At 40.5% G+C, this 20,606-nt stretch overlaps 1 protein-coding gene across 1 annotated transcript in view; it reads right to left on the reverse strand.

The window, feature by feature from the left end:
* Positions 1-20,606, reverse strand: part of PRKAR2A (protein kinase cAMP-dependent type II regulatory subunit alpha) — a 111,578-nt gene that overhangs the window by 4,832 nt on the left and 86,140 nt on the right. Inside the window, exons 7-9 of the mRNA XM_032411240.1 lie at positions 15,892-15,993; positions 15,647-15,721; positions 2,107-2,172 (exon numbers count right to left, since the gene is read on the reverse strand). Of these exons, the coding sequence (XP_032267131.1) occupies positions 2,107-2,172; positions 15,647-15,721; positions 15,892-15,993 (243 nt within the window). The remainder of the gene's footprint in view (positions 1-2,106; positions 2,173-15,646; positions 15,722-15,891; positions 15,994-20,606) is intronic.

A 20,606-nucleotide genomic window follows, 5' to 3' on the forward strand; every position in this document is an offset into this window, starting at 1 on the left:
GATCATGATGTGAGCCGAAGGCAGCCGCTTAATGACTGAGCCACCCAGGCGCCCTCAGTGGTCTGGTTTAATTAGAGGAGCTGGCTTTTACCTGGGCCTTCATCCAAGGCCCAGCACCTTTCAGGTAATGGCTAAGTATCAAGAGGTAGGGAGCAGACCATTTTCTTTGGAAGACATATGTATCTTCCAAAGGAAAAATATATATATAATTATTATAACATACATTATATATATTATGTCAATATATATGATCATATTATAGTGTCAGTTATATATTAACATAAAATACATATATATTTTTATATATTATACATTTACATATATTATATATATATATATATATGAATGCTGTCCTTTTGGTAGATGCTGACTTCTGAGGTACAAGAGAAAAGACAAGGTCTTTTATTAATTCCTGCTAAATGATGTTAATGTTTCTCTTAGGTAAAGTCACAATCCCGGGTCACTTCTTTTTTATTTGGGACCATGCCTTTCTCGGACAATACTTTACAGTGACAAGTCGTCTTTTTAGGTACTGCCTGCTCTGTAAGTTAGTGGTTCCCCACCCCCCACCACACACATTTTTTTTTAGAAGAGCTAAGTGACTAAAAAAATTTTTTTTATAATGTTCAACCTGGATATTTAGTGCTTTAACTCTGTATTAAGAAATCAAGCAGGGGGGAGCCTGGGTGGCTCAGCCAGTTATGCGTCTGCCTTCAGCTCAGGTCGTGATCCTGGGGTCCTGGTAAGGAGCCCTGCATCAGGCTCCCTGCCCAGTGGGGAGTCTGCTTCTCCCTCTCCCTCTGCCCCTCCCCTCCGCTTGTGCTCTCTCTCTCTCTCTCAAATAAATAAAATCTTAAAAGAAAAAAGAAAGAAATCAAGCAGGTTTTAATTTGTGCTTATCAAATTATGGAAAATAATGTAGCATATTATATTTAATATCTAGAGTTTCCTTTTTTTTTTTACAAATCCATCTGCTAAGCTAAGCAATAATTTCAGTAAAAAATTATTTAGAATTTATTAGTAAGAATTAGTCTCAATCTCTAAGAGCCACTTTAGGTTAGAGGCAGGTAAGCCTCCTTCCACACTTTCGCCCCAACCTGTTCGCTCTGAAGCTGATCTGCTCCACCAGAGCCAACACTCTCCTTCCAGTTTCTGTAGCATCCTCTGGGGCTGCAGACGTGTTTGTGCCCAAGTAGTCCCTTCTTTAGAGTAGCAGTTAACACACTGTCATATGAACGCCAGCCCCCGGGGGATTTGTTACAATGCAGATTCTGATTAAGTAGGTCTGGGGCAGAGTCCAAGACTCTGCATTCCTGACAAGCTCCCCCCACCCCCAGAGCCACAGTGCTGCTGGTCCCACATACCCAACATTATGCTGTGATCAACAAGTGTCAATGAGTATTTGAGAAATGTACAAACATATATCACTAGTCCAAAAACAATAAGTAAAAGAACATAGATGTTTCAACCTATTGTTTCATGTGAAACAGCAGATCTATTTTTAATAGAGGCAGTAATCATGTTTTTCTTTCTCCATATTTAACTTTTACTAAAGATAGTCTGTAAAAGGTTTCATATTAGGTTAGAATTATATTTAACTATTTTAACAAATTCTACATTCTTAAAAAAAAATTGGAATAGGGAAATCTGGTGACAATGGATTTATGATGAGAATCACTCCTCCCACTCACTGGCCATCAGTTTTCTAGGCCTCCCTATCCACGAAATGGCATAGTAATGCTGGTCCTAAAGACCTGCCCCCAGTGCTCTAGAAAGGAAGCTTTTTTCATATTCAACACCCACGTGTATGCCTTTATCATGTAATTCCCCCACTTTCTACTAGGGGGTTTATCTTTTTCTTATTGATTTATAGGCCAATATTTCTCATATCATTAATTATGTCACAGAGGCAAAGGCAATAGGAACAAAGAGAAATATACTAAATCCCTACCACTGGAGGTACTTAAACATGGGTCTTTGCCAGTCACATACCTCATAGAACAATGATGGTTTTGTTACACCAGACACCCTTCACATTATTTAAAGCAAGCAGCGACTTTCTGTGCATGCAGCTGGCATAAATCGCACCATCACACACGGACTCACCTTGCTTCTGATCAGGATGCTCACCTCTCCGGACTCTATAATGTAGAAGCTATCAGCCTTTTCACCCTAGAGAGGGAGAGAATGTTGTCAGAGCTATACATATGTATTGGTGAGGGACACAGAAATAGATAATTTTCTCATTGCCCTGATTTGTATTTATTTTCCAACTCTACAAATTAACCAGTGGCTAACAAATTCAGTACAAAACGAGAGGATCCTGGTCACCGGGAATGTCAGTCCAACTATGACTGACACACATCTCTCACTTCCCAACATGGAATATTCATATTTCTCCTCATGAGTATGCCCAGGCTGCACACAGCATCACTATTGCTCAGGTTAGTCTGCTATTGAAACCTGTGACCGGGGGAGGGAGGACGGCGGGGGGGGACCAATAGACAAAACTACTATAGACAATATTAAGGTGACTCCTGGCTACCCCTGGGCCTGGGGCCCAGGGATAATCTGGACCACCAAATGCAGACCTCCAGAGGACAGGGTGGATCTGGAGAAAGCCCTGCCTTGGTGAAGGAGGTACTTTGATGTGGGTTGATGTCACCCTTATGAGCCTCAGGCTTTTCTTTCACTTCCTTGGATTTTAAACCACTTGGCTGAACCAGTCATTCAGGTATTTCAACAAGTACTTAAGTACTTACTATGTGCCAAGGCACTGCTTTAGGTATGTGAGATGTATCTGTGGACAAAACAAATATCCCTACCCTTGTGGGAATTACAGTCTGATAGGGCAAACAAACTGTAAACAATCAACAGAGTGAATCAGCAAATGATACTGTTGTGTTGGAAGGCAATTAAGTACTAGGGGAAGAAAGCAGAGCAGGCAATGTGGGATCTGGCGTGCCGGAGGAGGAGAAACTCTGCTGTATGGCTACAGTATACAGCAGACTTTCATCAGAGGGTGAGATCTGAGCGAAGGCTGGGAGAAGAGGCTTTCACAGGCCCATTTCAGGCTCTGACACCTTCCTCTTAACATCCGGAGCAACGACCATCTACACTGGGTAATTCAATACTAATCATGTGTCCTCATTCCATGTGGGTCTTATGTCTTCAGAAGAATCTACACTTCTGAATTTGCGTAAGACTTAATGTCCTTCAACTACTGCACAGAACTCCAAATGTCCACCTTACAACTGAGGCTGCCATTCCTGAGTCAGTCTAGTCCCAGTTCACTATGTAATAACCACTGCTCCACATGAGTAGAAGCCACAGCGTTATAAAGAGGTGTCTGCGGGTTTCTGCGCTGCTGTGTGGGGTAAGTCCCCTGTACCCAGCAGAGCCAAATCAGCATGAAATTCTAGAATTACACAAAGAGCTCCCTGACACAAGTTGCTGAAGGAAACTAAGGGGGTGCCAGACGCAGGGTCACCAGGAGGAAGAGTGGTTTCTAGCCCCAAGAAGGGAGTTTCATAAAGGAAGATGTGATTACCTGTGTTCAGTTCTGTCGGGAGGTCAAGAGTAATAATGATTCAAATGTGTGGAAACATTTGGTGACCAAGACGAGGGTGGTATAGCAATGAGCCACAAAAGGGACAGGTGGTGAAGGGTGGTGCCCGAGCTCTTTTTGTTTAGATAGATGTGCTCATTTTTCAAGGCTGCAGCCTAATGACCTTTTACACATGTATGTAGCTGTATGACCACCCCCTCGATCAAAACAGAAAATCTTTCTGGCCTCCACCCTACGGCGTGTTTCTCAGTCAAAACCACCACTACTTCACCTATTAGGTAATTGTGTCTGACTTCTGTCCTTGCAGTTTTCCTTAACTTCTGTTAAGGAAAGGAAGGCTGTTCCTTAACTTCATGTAAATGGAATCGCACATTGCCTTTTGTGTCTGGCTTCTGCTAGTCCACATTGTGAGACGGCACTTTGAATGTGCTTGCCTGTGAAAGGAATGAGAAGCTAGTTGCTGGAGTAAAAACAGTGAGTGGAGGAATGTGAGTGTATTTTGAGGACAAGAGAGACTCAGGCATGTCTACAGGATGAAAAGAATGAGTTTGATGAGGGGCGCCTGGGTGGCTCAGTCGTTAGGCGTCTGCCTTCAGCTCAGGTCATGATCCCAGGGTCCTGGGATCCAGCCCTGCATCAGGCTCCCCGCTCAGCGGGAAGCCTGCTTCTCCCTCTCCTACTCCCACTGCTTGTGTTCCCTCTCTCGCTGTGACTCTGTCTGTCAAATAAATAAAATCTTTGGAAAAAAAAAAAGAATAAGTTAGATGAACAGGGGTGCTCAAATAGAGCAGAATCTGCTACCGATGCTGTGTGCTCCCTCCCAGCAGGCACTCTGGTGAGCGCTGCATGTACATTGCTTCATACGAGCACCTAAGAAGTCAATAAAGTCGGTACTACTGCTACCCCATTTTACAGATGAATTTCCTCAGAAGCTCAAAAGATAAATAACTCTGCCATAGGAGGCAAAGGGAATAGCTGGTGGATTCCAGACTGAGAGGAGATGGGAAGGAATATTACCAAGACCACGTGGAATAATGAGGCTTGCCTAGGTAAGAGTCTGCTTCTCCCTCTGCCCTCAACCCGCTCTCATGCTCTCTCTCTCTCTCACTAATAAATAAATAAAATCTTTTTAAAAATTTGTAAGGATGTAACAAGAGAAACTCTGAAGGGGGCAGCTCGCCAGGGGCTCCCCTGACAGCACATATGGTCTAGAGAACACGCAGAGACAGGCTGAGATGCACCCTAGCATCCCACCATCCCGTGCAACAGGCAGTGGCCTCTGTTCTTTCTTCTGTATCTGGGCCCCAACTGCACACCTGCATTAAGCAAGGCACCCACCCATAGGCACAACCATATGTAAAGAACAGCTGGGTTGCGGGAAGAGGCTAGTGGCATGCTGGTGCTAAAGAGTCCCAGCAGTCCCAGCACAACTGTCAAGAGGGACTTAAGGCAGCAATCTCTAAATGCTGATGATCATCACTGATCTTCACAGATGCTGGGAAGCTTCTAGTTTTAAAATGCTAAGCAACCAACTCAAGAGAATGGGGAGGGGGGAGCAGATATAGCAAAAACAAAGTAGAAGAAAGGAAGTAAGATAAAGACAGAAAGTAATGAAACAGAAAACGTTCAACAGGATTAATAAAAGGTGAGAGTTGGTTCTTCAAAAAGACTGAAAGAATCGATAAGCCCCTCTCAAGCTTGAGTGGGAAAAAAAAAAGAAGGCACAAAACAACATCAGGAATGAAGACGGGAACATCATTCTAGGTCTTGTATATATTTAAAAGGTGTTGTAGGGGAAACAATCAACAGAACTAAAAGGCAGCCTACAAAATGGGAGAAGATATTTGCAAATGACGTATCAGATAAAGGGTTAGTATCCAAAATCTCTAAAGAATTTACCAAACTCAACACCCCAAAACAAATAATCCTATTAAGAAATGGGCAGACAGGGGCGCCTGGGTGGCTCAGTCGTTAAGCATCTGCCTTCAGCTCAGGTCATGATCCCAGGGTCCTGGGATCGAGCCCCACGTTGGGCTCCCTGCTCAGCGTGGCCTCTGCTTCTCCCTCTGCCTGCCACTCCCCCTGCTTGTGTTCCTGTTCTATCTCTCCCTGTCAAATAAATAAAAAAATCTTAAAAAAGAAAAAGAAATGGGCAGACAACATGAATAGACACTTTTCCAAAGAAGACATCCAGATGGCTAACAGACACATGAAAAGATGCTCAACATCACTCATCATCAGGGAAATGCAAATCAAAACTATGATGAGATACTAGCTCAAGCCTGTTAGAATGGCTAAAATTTACAACACAAGAAACAGCAGGTGTTGGCGAGGATGCAGAGAAAGGGGAACCTTCTTGCACTGTTGGTGGGAGTGCAAGCTGGTGCAGCCACTCTGGAGAACAATTTGGAGGTTCCTCAAAAAGTTAAAAATAGAAATACCCTATGACCCAGCAATTATACTACTAGGTATTTACCCAAAGGATACAAAAATACAGATTCAAAGGGGTACATGCACCCCAATGTTTATAGCAGCATTATCAACAATAGACGAACTATAGAGAGAGCCCAAATGTTCATCAACTGATGAAAATAGATAAAGATGTGGTACACACACACACACACACACACACACACACACACACACACAAAATGGAATATTACTCAGCCATCAAAAAAGAATGAAATCTTGCCATTTGCAACAACGTGGATAGAGCTAAAGTGTATTATGCTAAGCGAAATAAGTTAGAGGAATACAAATACCATATGATTTCATTCATATGTGGAATTTAAGAAAGAAAACAGATGAACATATTGGGAAGGGTGGGGGGAAAGGAGAGAGGACAGAGGAACCATAAGACACTGTTAATGATAGAGAACAAAATGAAGGTTGATGGGAGAGAGGTGGGGGCGGGTGGGCTAAATGGGTGAAGTTAAAAGGAGGGCACTTGTTGTGATGAGCACTGGGTGTTGTATGTAAGTGATCAATCACTGAATTCTACTCCAGAAACCAATATTGCAATGTATATTAACTAAGTAAAATTTAAATAAAAATATAAAAAAATAAAAGGTGTTACAGGAATGTTATGACCAACTTTATGCCAATAACACTGAATTTTAGACAAAGATGAAACAGAAAACTTAAACAGTTTAACAATTAAAATAATTTAATCTATAGTCAAAAATCTTCCCACAAAAGAAACACTGGTAAGTTCCGTAAGATATCGAAAGAATTCTAGTCTTTTTTTTTTTTTTAAAGATTTTATTTATTTATTTGACAGAGAGAGAGAGAGACAGGAGAGAGGGAACACAAGCAGGGGGAGTGGGAGAGGGAGAAGCGGGCTCCCCGCTGAGCAGGGAGCCCGATGTGGGGCTCGATCCCAGGACCCTGGGACCACGACCAGAGCTGAAGGCAGACGCTTAACGACTGAGCCACCCAGGCGCCCCTAGTCTTTTTTTTTTTTAAGATTTTATTTATTTATTTGACACAGAGAGAGAGAGAGAGAGAGAGAGAGAGAGCACGCATGCGCACAAGCAGGGGGCGCAGCAGGCAGAGGGAGCGGGAGAAGCAGACTCCCCGCTGAGCAGAGAGCCTGAGTGGGGCTTGATTCCAAGACCCTAGGATCATGACCTGAGTCGAAGGCAGACGCTTAAGGGACTGAGCCACCCCAAGAAATTCTAGTCTTACACAAACTCCTCAGATAATAGGAAGAGAATAGAATCCCAGCTTACATTATGAATCTAACATCCTGATATCAAAATTTGACAAGGCTGCTGTAAGAAAGGAAAATTACAGATCAGTCTCACTTGGGAATATAGCCATAAAATCTTAAACAAAATATTAACAAACTAGATTCATCAACATATGAAAAGGATACTACACAATGACCACGTTGGTCTATCTCAGCAACAAAAGGCTGCTTTAACATTTCAAAATCAAATGAATGTAATCACTGAAGCCCTGTTCATAACAGCTAAAAACTAGGAACACCCCAAATGTCCATCAGCAGTGGGGAGGCAAATAATTTATTCACACACTGGAATATTGTACAGCAATGGAAACCAACAAACTACAGCTGCACACAACAATGTGGGTGAATGCTGAGCAAACAAAGATGTAAATAAAAGAATACTTTCTAATTCCAATTTAGAAATTTAAAAAAGTAGCAGGATGTGGCCATATTGTTTAGGATGTATACCTCAGTGTCAATCACTACAAAGGAAAGCAAATACATGACTACCATAAAAGTCAGGATAGGGAGGTAGGAGGGCTGTGACTAGGAAGGAGCTCATGAGGGTGGAACAGCTTCTGAGGTATAAGGGGGCTTCTCTGAAAATATCTAGAAATAAGTTTCTGGATTATAGAATAAATTCAGCTTTACAGGATAAGGGTAAATTTCTCTCAAAAGGGTTATTCTATTAACAGTGAATAAAACTTCCTACATCTTGCAATTGTCAGATTCCTACTTTTTGCCAAGCCAATAGGTATGAAAATAGTTCTCACTCTGGTTTTTATTTTTTTATTTTTATTTGAGAGAGAGACAGCATGAGAGGGGGTAGGGTCAGAGGGAGAAGCAGGCTCCCCGCCGAGCAGGGAGCCTGATGTGGGACTCGATCCCCGGACTCCAGGATCACGACCCGAGCCGAAGGCAGTTGCCTAACTAACTGAACCACCCAGGCGCCCTGACTGTGGTTTTTAATTTGCATTTCCTAATTACTCAATGAGGCTGAAGCCAATTCATTTTTCACTGATGCCAGAACTATGCTTCGAGAACACAATTCTCATAGTGTCATCTTTCCTCTCAAAAATCTTTGAAAGTGCTTCTCAAACATTTCCACCAAGTATTCTTAATGCAAGGGCATTTCCAAGTCTTGGAATAGTCTATAGCAGTGTTTTTCAAACTTTAGCAAAAAACATTAAAATCGTCTGGAGGTGTTGTTGATACCAAAACCAGACAAAGACATCACAAGAAGAGAAAACTACAGACCAATATCCTTCATGAACAAACACCAAAATCCTTAACAAGGGAGTTACCCACTACATGCTAGATGGGATGCTGCCTAATTCACGAATTACTTAATAAAGCCAATAAGATCTTCAAATTAAAAAAAAAACTTAACAAAATTTTAGCAAATTAAATCCAGTAATAAATGAAAAGGATAATATATCATGACCAAGTAGGACTCACTCCAGGATGCAAGCTTGGTTTAATATTCAAAATTCAATCAATGTTAAAAAAGTCAAGCAATGTAATTCCTATTTGTTAACTAAAAAAGAAAACCCATATGAGCACCGCAATAAAAACAGCAAAAACATCTGACAAAATTCAACATCTTTTCATGATAAAAACAGAAAACTCGGAAGAGAAGGGACCTTCCCTAACCTGATTAAGGGCATTTATAAAGAAGCTTACAGTTTACATTATACTTAATGGTGAACAACTAAATGCTTTCCTCCTAAGATCAATAACAAGACCAATAACAAGACAAAGATGTCTGTTTTCAGCGTTTCTATTCAATATTGTACTAGAGGATACGGCCAATGCGATAAGACAAATTAATTAATTAATTAAAAATTAAAAAGAAGGCATACAGAAGTAAAACTGTCTTTGTTCATAGATAAAATAATCATCTATATAGAAAATCCCAAGGAAGCTACAAAAAAGCTACTAAAATCAGCAAGGTTAGCAAGGTTGTAAATACCACAGGATCAATATGCGAAATTCAACTGTATTTTTATACACTAGCAATAAATAATTAAAAATTGAAAAAAGGAAAACCACTTAGAATAACGTTAAGCATATGAAATATCCAGGTATAAATTTAACAGATGTGTAAGACTTGAAAAGTATAAAATGTTAAGAGAAAAATTAAAATATATAGAAAAGTATAAATAAAAGTATAGAAAAAGTATATAAAAGTATAAAAAAGTATAAAGACCTGAAAAGTATAAAATATTAGAGAGAAAAATTAAACTATATAGAAAAATTTAAAAATATATATATATATTATGTTCATGAACCAACTCACTGTAGTGTACGTATCTGACAATAAGCTTGTTTGATTGTAATGTAAGTGAATGACATTAAGCTTTTGATTATTGAGGCAACCATTTCAAAGACACCCATCTTGAATAAACATATTGCCAGCTACACAACTAGATAAAAACCCAGGCTGCTCCCACCTATGAAGTTTCCCTTTTAGAAAGCCCTGGGAAATGTAGAAAACTGACCGCTTGAGTGACCATACTTTTCTCTTCCCAGACCCTAATTCCTGCTCTTACATTTTAAATTTGCCAATAAAGAGTGAACCTGCCAAACCCTGGACACCCCACCCTCATCCCCAATAAAGACAGAATTCCAGGTCCCCCACCCTGTGATCTCCCTGTGTGGCTCTGGATGTGCCATGTACCCTTCAGGATCTGTGAGTAATAAACCTGTTTTTTCGAAGTTCCCTCATGGTTGTTGCCGAGGTAAGTCTTGCAGTCATAATAAGAACCACAAGGGCTGGTCCAGCCACAACACGGCTCTGGAGAACAGTCTGTGGGGGCTTGCTAGAGGTAGGTGAGTGTCATAGATCAATGGAACAGAATAGAGAGCCCAGAAATGGACCCTCAACTCTATGGTCAACTAATCTTCGACATGGCAGGAAAGAATGTTCAATGGAAAAAAGACAGTCTCTTCAACAAATGGTGTTGGGAAAATTGGACAGCCACATGCAGAAGAATGAAATTGGACCATTTCCTTACACCACACACAAAAATAGACTCAAAATGGTTGAAAGACCTAAATGTGAGACAGGAGTCCATCAAAATCCTAAAGGAGAACACAGGCAGCAACCTCTTCGACCTCAACCGCAGCAACTTCTTCCTAGAAACATCGCCAAAGGCAAGGGAAGCAAGGGCAAAAATGAACTATCGCGACTTCATCAAGATAAAAAGCTTTTGCAAAGCAAAGGAAACAGTCAACAAAACCAAAAGACAACCGACAGAATGGGAGAAGATATTTGCAAATGACATATCAGATAAAGGGCTAGTATCCAAAATCTATAAAGAACTTATCAAACTCAACACCCAAAGAACAAAGAATCCAATCAAGAAGCGGGCAGAAAACATGAACAGACATTTTTCCAAAGAAGACATCCAAATGGCCAACAGACACATGAAAAAGTGCTCAACATCGCTCCGCATCAGGGAAATCCAAATTAAAACCTCAATGAGATACCACCTCACACCAGTCAGAATGGCTAAAATTAACAAGTCAGGAAACGACAGATGTTGGCGGGGATGCGGAGAAAGGGGAACCCTCCTACACTGTTGGTGGGAATGCAAGCTGGTGCAGCCACTCTGGAAAACAGTATGGAGTTTCCTCAAAAAGTTGAAAATAGAGCTACCATACGATCCAGCAATTGCACTAGTGGGTATTTACCCCAAAAATACAAATGTAGGGATCCGAAGGGGTACGTGCACCCCGATGTTTATAGCAGCAATGTCCACAATAGCCAAACTGTGGAAAGAGCCAAGATGTCCACCAACAGATGAATGGATAAAGAAGATGTGTTATATATATACAATGGAATATTATGCAGCCATCAAAAGGAATGAGATCTTGCCATTTGCAATGACGTGGATGGAACTGGAGGGTATTATGCTGAGCAAAATAAGTCAAACAGAGAAAGACATGTATCATATGACCTCACTGATATGAGGAATTCTTAATCTCAGGAAACAACCTGAGGGTTGCTGGAGTGGGGGTGGGGTGGGAGGGATGGGGTGACTCGGTGATAGACACTGGGGAGGGTATGTGCTCTGGTAAGCGCTGTAAATTGTGCAAGACTGTTGAATCTCAGATCTGTACCTCTGAAACAAATAATGCAATGTATGTTAAGAAAAAAAAAAAAGAAGAAGAAGATAGCAGGAGGGGAAGAATGAAGGGGGGGAAATCGGAGGGGGAGACGAACCATGAGAGACAATGGACTCTGAAAAACAAAGTGAGGGTTCTAGAGGGGAGGGAGGTGGGAGGATGGGTTAGCCTGGTGATGGGTATTAAAGAGGGCACGTTCTGCATGGAGCACTGGGTGTTATGCACAAACAATGAATCATGGAACACTACATCTAAAACTAATGATGTAATGTATGGTGATTAACATAACAATAAAAAAAGCTAAAAAAAAAAAAAAAAGTAGGTGAGTGTCCTAGGCATTCCTAGCTGATAGCATCACTGTTAATGGCCTGAGACTGACACAAAACACTATTGTTACAATGTCAATTTCTCCCCAAATTGATCTATAGATTCAACACATTCCCAATAAAAAAAAATCTCAGCAGGCTTTTTTGGTAGAAATTGTTAAGTTGGTTCTAAAATATATACAGAAATGCAAAGAGCACAGAGTAGCCAAAATAATTATGAAAAAGAACAAAAAAATCTGGAGGGCTTAAACTATCTGATTTTAAGACTTAGTATAAAAATCTTTTATAATCAAGACAGTGCAGTATTCAATGGAACAAAACAGAGACCACAAATAGACCAAAAAACATATGGCCAAATATTTTTCACTACAACTGTCAAGGCAATGGGATAGGATAATCTTTTCAACAAATGATGCTGGAATAATTGGACATCCATATGCAAAACTCTGTAAAAACTTTACACCATGTACAAAAATTAACTCAAAATGGATCACAGATCAGGGGCGCCTGACTGGCTCAGTCAGTAGAGCATGTGATTCTTGATCTCAGGGTCATGAGTTCAAGCCCCATGTTGCGCATGGAGCCTACTCTAAAAAAAAAAAAAAAGATCACAGACCTAAATGTATGAGTTAGAACTGTGAAATATCTACAACTGCCCTGCTCAATACAGTAGCATGTGGCTACTGAGCACCTGAAATGTAGCTTCTATAGATTTAGATGTGCTGTTACGTATAAAATACACATCAAATTTTAAAGACCAAGTACCAAAAAAAAGAATGTAAAATATTTCATCACTGAATTTTTATATCACTTAGATGTTGAAATGGTATTATTTAAAGATATTAGGTTACATATATCATATTATTAGAATTAAGTTCACCTTTTTAAAAGATTTTGGCTGCTAAAAAATTTTAAATTACATATGTGTCTTACATGATATTTATTTAATGGTGCTGGCCTAGAGGTAAACATAGGAGAAAGTCTTATTGACCTTGCAAAGATTTTTTTTAAATAGGGCATGAGAAGCATGAATTACAAGAGAAAAAAAATTATAAACTAGATTCTTCAAAATAAAAAACTTTTGGTTTTTTTTAAAGGTTTTTATTTATTTCTTTGAGAGAGAGAGCAAGAGTGGGGGGTGCAGAGGCAGAGGGGAAGCAGACTCCCCACTGAGCAGGGAGCCCGACGTGGGGCTCAATCCCAGGACCCTGAGATCATGACCTGAGCCGAAGGCAGACGTTTAACCAACTGAGCCACCCAGGCGCCCCAAAACTTTTGCTTTTTAAAAATTACCATTAAGAAAGTGACACAGCAATTCCATAAAAACACATGTCCACACAAAGACTTGTATAAGAATGTGCACTGCAGCTTTATTCATATTTGCCCCAAACTGGAAAGACCTCAAATGTCCGTCAACTGGTGAATGGAAAGACAAATTACAGTAGATCCATATAGTGAAATACTACTCAGCAATAAAAAGGAACTATCTGATGACACATACAACATGAAAAAAATCTTACAAACATTATGCTAAGAGAAAGAAGTCAGACAAAAGACTACATGTTGATGAGGATGCAGAACAACTGGAATTCTATTACATTGCTGGGGGAATGCAAAATGGTAGAGCCGGGTTTTTTTGTTTTTTTTTTTTAAAGGTTTTATTTATTTGACAGAGAGAGAGACAGCGAGAGAGGGAACACAGGCAGGGGGAGTGGGAGAGAGAGAAGCAGGCTTCCGGCCAAGCAGGGAGCCCGATGTGGGGCTCGACCCCAGGACCCTGGGATCATGACCTGAGCCGAAGGCAGACGCTTAACGACTGAGCCACCCAGGCGCCCCGGTAGAGCCGTTTTTAAAACGTTTGGCAGTCTGTCAGACACACATATACGTATGACACAGCAATTCCATAAAAACACATGTCCACACAAAGACTTGTATAAGAATGTGCACTGCAGCTTTATTCATATTTGCCCCAAACTGGAAAGACCTCAAATGTCCGTCAACTGGTGAATGGAAAGACAAATTACAGTAGATCCATATAGTGAAATACTACTCAGCAATAAAAAGGAACTATCTGATGACACATACAACATGAAAAAAATCTTACAAACATTATGCTAAGAGAAAGAAGTCAGACAAAAGACTACATGTTATACGATTTCATTTATATGAAATTCTAGAAAAGGAATTTCTGTAGTGTTAAGTAAATCAGTAGTTTCCAAGAGTAAGGGGGTGGACTAAAACTATAAATGAGGGAACTTTCTGGGGTGATGGAAATGCCCTATACTATGATTCTATGATTGTAGGGATGGCTATAAAACTCTAGAACTGTACACTTGGTGATTTTATTGTAGGTAAAATATACTGTAACAAAGCTGACCAAAACAAACAAACAGACCAACATAAAGCACAGTTTCTGATTCCTAAGAACTTGCATTTCTAACAATTCCTATCAAATTCCCAGGTGACACTGATGCTGCTGTTCCTGGGACCTCACTTGGAGACCCCTTGTCTAGAGACACTGCCAAAAGGGGTCTAGAATAAGCTGAGATCATCCTAATTCTTGCCCATTCTGTGTTGCCACTTAGCACTCCTGTCTTCAAGGGGACAGACACTCCGGAAACACTGCAGCTTCTCATACCTCCTGACATACCTCCTGAAGGCTTGGTGCTTTGAGAATGAACTAGAAGTCCTTTGGGAGTAAATTAAAGCACCTCAGGATCAGAAGCAAATTTGACCTGTCAACATATCCCATTTAACAGACCAGGACACCTGCCCTGGAACACAGCTCGCACCCACAGGCCTTTGCTCATATTGTTCTTTTGTCCTGCAAGACCTTTCCCTGACCTCAACTGCTGAAGCTGCACTTATTCTAAGCCCAGCCCAAATGGTATTTCCCTCACAGAACCATATGGAATACTTCCTTTCCTACATGTTCTCACTGACATTCACGTGTTCCTTCATTATAGTGCTTATATCTAGTCCTACCTGTGTATCTTAATAAATGTCTATAGAGAATCAACCCAATTTCTAATTGAAGGAATTATTAATGGCAGGGGTACCTAGAAAACAAAGGCATTTAGAGATGCCACTCATAGTTTTTTTGTTAGTCCTTTTTCTCTGGGAGTTTCTCTCTCTCTCCTTCTGTGATAATAAGCCTGATTAGTCCTTGTAGTGCTGGTTGGGCCAACTCCACCCACTGGCCCCAGGGGTGGGCTCAGGACTTAGGTTTGACCAATCGGGAGTCTTTCCTCCTCCTAGCTCCAGCTCTGGGTTCATGATGGGAACATTGCCCAATCCAGACCAACCAGATATCTTCCCAATGTTCTTACCAGAACCACAGGCAGAGATGTTTACACCTGAAGTCTTTACATATAATTAAAGATGCAAACATAGTAGACAAGGAAAATTATTACACAATACTCATCACAATGACCCAGGCCACTGTGTGGTGATCCTTACAGCACCCAAAATAACATGAGAGAAAGACACAAAAGAAACATTAAAGACAACTTACAAACCTGGCCAATCACTGAAGACTGAAGACTCTGGGTTATGCTGGATTAGCTAAGAGGGCACCTTTGGGCCAAACATAGAAGGTAAAGGGCACAACCCTTAGACCTTCTCCAGGCTTTAGCACCAATGGATGAAGTTTACTCAAGGGTCAAAAGAGAATGATGTCCAAAGGAACAAATACCAGAAACCAGCGAAAGGTGAATGGAGGCAAGAGATGTGCATGTGTCCATGAGATGAACATCAATGGGCTTCAGAGGTCTCTGCAGGAAGTGTGCCCTAGTAGCTAGCAACATGAGCTCCTGAAGTGAGAGGACAAGGGATGCTCTAGTCCTTCAGGAGGTGATTCTCAGGAAAGGAGCTGCACAGGGACGTGCTCACCTGCGTGATTATGCGCTCTCCATCCTTATAGACCTTCTCTCCTATTACATCCACAATCTTCATTCGTTCCGACACCTGAAACAATGGACATACCCATAAACTACAAGGAAAAGACCTCAATTGAAAGTCACAAATAATATCTAAACGACATAAAAGTGTGTTAGAATAGTCCAATTTGAAAATTTAATAGATTACTTTGAAATATTAAATCTCCATAAACAGACTCTTATTCAAATACACTTTACCTCTAGTGATTTAAGGAGGGGCACAGATTCAATAAATGATTCAAACATCCTTCTCTTTTTTGCATTGTTTTTCACTATGATTCTTCTAAAAGTCACACGGTCCTACAAGAAAGAACATGAAAATTCTGGTAAATGCCTCTGTAAGAGAACACCAATGATTTAATTAACTGGATGACAGCAAAAATTAGAGGACTATGGAATGTACTGGGCCAACTGAGTGTTTAATGACATTTTAATCTGAGTCACCACTGGAAGAGAAAGATTGATAACCTGTGTCAGACAGATGTCCCCCGTGTAATTGCTTGCTATCTATACTCCATGAGTGCCACCTAGGGGTCATAAACAGAATACAAAATACAAAACTCCCAATCAAACACTTGTGAGCTCACAGTCACTGTTCAATGTGAAAAGATGCACATTTGAGAAAAAGAGATAAAACAATCAGAGGGCTCTTGCCCTGAAGGACTTTATAGTCTCAATGGGGAGACAATACAAAATATACGGGAATAAAAAATCTACAGTTCAAGACAGCATATGAAATGTGCTAGGTGAACGATAAAGACAAGAAGAGTAAGTGCCACAAGAATTCTGAGGGGGGAGAGAGAGAGATCACAGTAAGCTGGAGTGATCAAGGATATTTTTGTTGCAAAAATACAAATTTTGGGGGCACCTGGGTGGCTCACTCAGTTAAGCATCTGCCTTCGGCTTAGGTCATGCTCCCAGGGTCCTGGGATTGAGGCCCGCATCGGGATCCCTGCTCAGCGGGAGTCTGCTTCTCCCTCTCCCTCTGCCACTTCCCCTGCTTGTGCTCTCTCTGTCAAATAAATAAATAAAATCTTAAAAAAAATTTTTTTGGTGGGGTGCCTGGGTGGCTCAGTTGATTAAGTGTCCAACTCTTTTTTTTTTTTTTAAGATCTTATTTACATATTTGACAGAGCGAGACACAGCGAGAGAGGGAACACAAGCAGGGGGAGTGGGAGAGGGAGAAGCAGGCTTCCCGTGGAGCGTGATCTCAGCTCAGGTCTTGATCTCAGGGTCATGAGCTCAAGCCCCATGTTGCGCTCCACACTGGGTGTGGAGCCTACTTAAAAAACAAATACATAAATATATGTATGTATAATATATATAAGTAATATAAGTATTATATATATAAATATTTAAATATTTAAAATTTAATATAACTTAAAAAAATATAAATTTGGGGGTACCTAAGGGAGGGAGAGGATTTAAATTAATGGAAAGAGAGGGGAGGAAGCTCAAGATGGAAGGCAGGAATGTGAAAGGTCCCTTGGCCCCAGCAAGTCATGGATTCAGATCAGGAGACAGCTAACCAGAGCTACAGTCAGGCCCCTCTCAGATATGTGTATATATGTGTGGGGAAGGACACACACAGCCAGGAGAATGTTAATTGCTTAGTTTTAGGTTTCTTGTAGCTAAGTTAATTGCACCTTTTGTCCACCTCAGGCTGTCAGGGATGGAAAGGTGTTTTTTTTCTTTTCCTTTGAAAGCACATAATGAAATCCTGAAGGCTGGCAGAATGAAACATAGCAAGATAAGGACATGTTTAACTGTAAGTTTGCTATTGTGGTAGTGGAGTAGAGAAATCCCATAGAAGACAACTGAGTTGAGATGTCCAAATGGGTTTCACTGGCTCATATTCCATTAGCTACAGAATTCCCAGCCCCTATCCCATACCATGTTTTATCTGCCTTACTAGAGAAGTCACTTACTACACCCTATACTCCTAGTATGAGCTACAGCAGACTCCAACCCTCCCCCTGAACTGCCGTAGAAATCATCTGCTCTTAGCACAGAGCCAGATTCTGCTCCATTTCTTCTCCATCTGTCTGCTTGAAAAGAGCCATTCGATCTCTGATTGCTCTAATGGGCTGCATGATTTGCCACTACTTTTTTAAAGTCCAAGGTTAGAGATGTATCATTTAAAATGTTCCTGTTATACTTTGGAATATTATCCCATTATCTTTAGAATTCAATTTCTACATGTTTTCTGGGCCAATCTAGGCATGAATGCTATAGAAAGAGGACAATCCAAAGTGAGAAAATGGGAATTATAAAGTTCTCTTCCTTCTATTTGAGTAGGCATTATCAAAAAATATTCTAAAAATCCCTCTATAATGTCACAAAGATTGCTACAATTGCAATAGCAAACTATTTCTAGCTGAAGAGAAAACAACTGGTATCTCCCAAAGTGATGGATTTATTAATGTTCCAACCCTTTCTATGCAGACTTCTACCCTTCCCAGAGCTCTCACGCTGAGCAAGGCCAGCCCCTGTGGCTGTGGAGGGCATGCAAAAGCAGCGGACCTTAACCCAGCTTTCAGGGAGCTTCCAATGGAGCCGTGAAGAGGAAACTCCCACTGTGAAATAGTGGCTCCTTCAGGCAGCAAGTGTTCGGAGTCAAGCATACAGCCTGAGGTTCAAAAGAGAAAAGGAACACTACGCTTTCCTGTGATTGCATTTCCTAAGAAAGTTTCTATTGACTTTCACTTTTGCAAGAGAGAACGGGAGCAGAGACTGAGTGTTAGCAGTCATGGTGGCGGCTGCCCCCAGTAAGAGAAGGAATGTAGGATCCAATTTGAGAAACTCAAGTGACAACACCAAGTCTTCCCTGCTTTGGCCTCAGAAGGCATTTCCAAGGCCTTGGAAGGTACAAGAAGTCAGGCTGTGGAGGAGCCTCTTGGAGTCACTTTCTTGGAGGCAGTACTAAAGCACATGAACAAAGCAGGAGAAAAGCAGAGGCCAGAAGGGCATCTTGATAGGATGCTTAAGACAGCAGGGAAAGGAAGAAAAGATTGCAAAAGATCAGGCTAGGAAGCAGAAAGACAAGGCAGGGATCTCGGGAGAGGGAGCTTCAGGAAAAGAATGGTGATAAGCAGCACCACAACCATGGAGAGCAGGTGTCCCATTCTGTAAGCCGCTCCCTTTTTTCAGACCCCAAGGGAGCTGCCTCTCTTATGTCTGTCTATTTCTTATACCCCAACCACGAGGCAGGTGGTTTTACAGTTCAATTTGTTAAAAAAAATTCTATTGTGACTTTGACTTAGAAATTCTTTAGGAATGTGCTATTTAATTTCCAAGTGTTTGGAGATTTTCCTGTTACCTCTCTGTTACGGATTTCTGGATTTATTCCATTACGGTTAGAGAATACACAGTCTGATTTCAATTCTTTTAAATTTGTTAAGCTTTATTTTATATGCCAGGATATGGTCTATCTTGGTGAATGTTCCATGGGCTTGAAAAGAATGGGGACTCTACTGTTGTTGTATGGAGTGTTCTATAAATTTCAATTAGATCTTTTTGGCTGATGGTGTGGTTAAGTTCTTCTATATCCTTCCTGATTTTCTGTCTAATTGTTCCACCAACTCTTGAGAGAGGAGTGTTAAAGTCTGCAACTATAACTGTGGATTTGTCTATTTCTTCTTTCAGTTCTATCAGTTTTTGCTTCACATATTTTGAAGCTCTGTTGTTTGCTGTATACATATTTAGGGCTGCTATGTGTGTTCTTGGTAGATTATATTATGTAATGTTCCTCTTTGTCCCTAGTAACTTTCTTTGCTATGAAGTCTATCTTATCTGATATTAATATAATTAGTCTTGCTTTCTTCTGGTTAATGTTTGCATGGTATATATATAATTCTTTATTTTTACTTTCAACCTACCTATATCATTATGTTTGAGTGAGTTTGGTGCAGATAGAGTTGGGTCATCTAAAAAAATCCATGTGACTTGTCTCTGTCATTTAGTTGGTGTAATTAGATCATTATATTTACAGTAATTATTCATATATTAGGACCTACGTCTACCACTTCACTATATGTTTTCTGCTGTTCCTGCTTTTTGTTCCTCCATTTCATTTTCCTGTATTCCTATGGTTTACCTGAACACTTTTTAGAATTTTGATTTATAGAGCTTTTGAGTACATCCCTTTGTACAGATTATTTTGATGGTTGCTCTAGGTTATATTGATATATGTAACTTATCACAATCTACTGATGTCAACATTTTAGTAGTTGGAATAAAGTGTAGAAACTTTACTTCCATTTGGGTCCCTTTACTCCCTCCTTTAGACTATAATTGTCTTAAATATTTCCTCTATATACACTGAGAACCACATCAGACAATAATTTTGCTTTATTTTTTTTTTAAGATTTTATTTATTTATTTGACAGAGAGAGACACAGTGAGAGGGAACACAAGCAGGGGGAGTGGGAGAGGGAGAAGCAGGCTTCCCACTGAGCAGGGAGCCCGATGTGGGGCTTGATCCCGGGACCCTGAGATCATGACCTGAGCCGAAGGCAGACGCTTAACGACTGAGTCACCCAGGCACCCCAATAATTTTGCTTTAAGCATCTAACACAATTGAGAAAACTCAAGAGGATAGTCTTTTATATCTCCCCATAGTTTACTTTTTCTGTTGTTCTTTCTTCATTCTTCATGTTTCAATTTTCCTTTTTTTAACACTTTCTGTTTGAAGAACTTTCTTTTGCCATTTTTTTTAAGGTAGGCCTGCTGGTAAAAATGTCTCTTAGTTTTCTTTGATCTGAGAATATCTTCATCCCTGCAGGATATTCTAACTAGGTATAGAATTCTGAGCTGATGGTTTTTTTTCCAACATTGAAAAATGCTGTGCCACTTGTTCTGGACTCCATGGCCAGGAAAGCTGGTATCATTCAAACTGTCATTCCCTTATAGGT

Source organism: Phoca vitulina, unplaced genomic scaffold (assembly GCF_004348235.1).
Source record: "Phoca vitulina isolate PV1807 unplaced genomic scaffold, GSC_HSeal_1.0 scaffold13, whole genome shotgun sequence".
NCBI classification, from domain to species: Eukaryota; Metazoa; Chordata; class Mammalia; order Carnivora; family Phocidae; genus Phoca; species Phoca vitulina.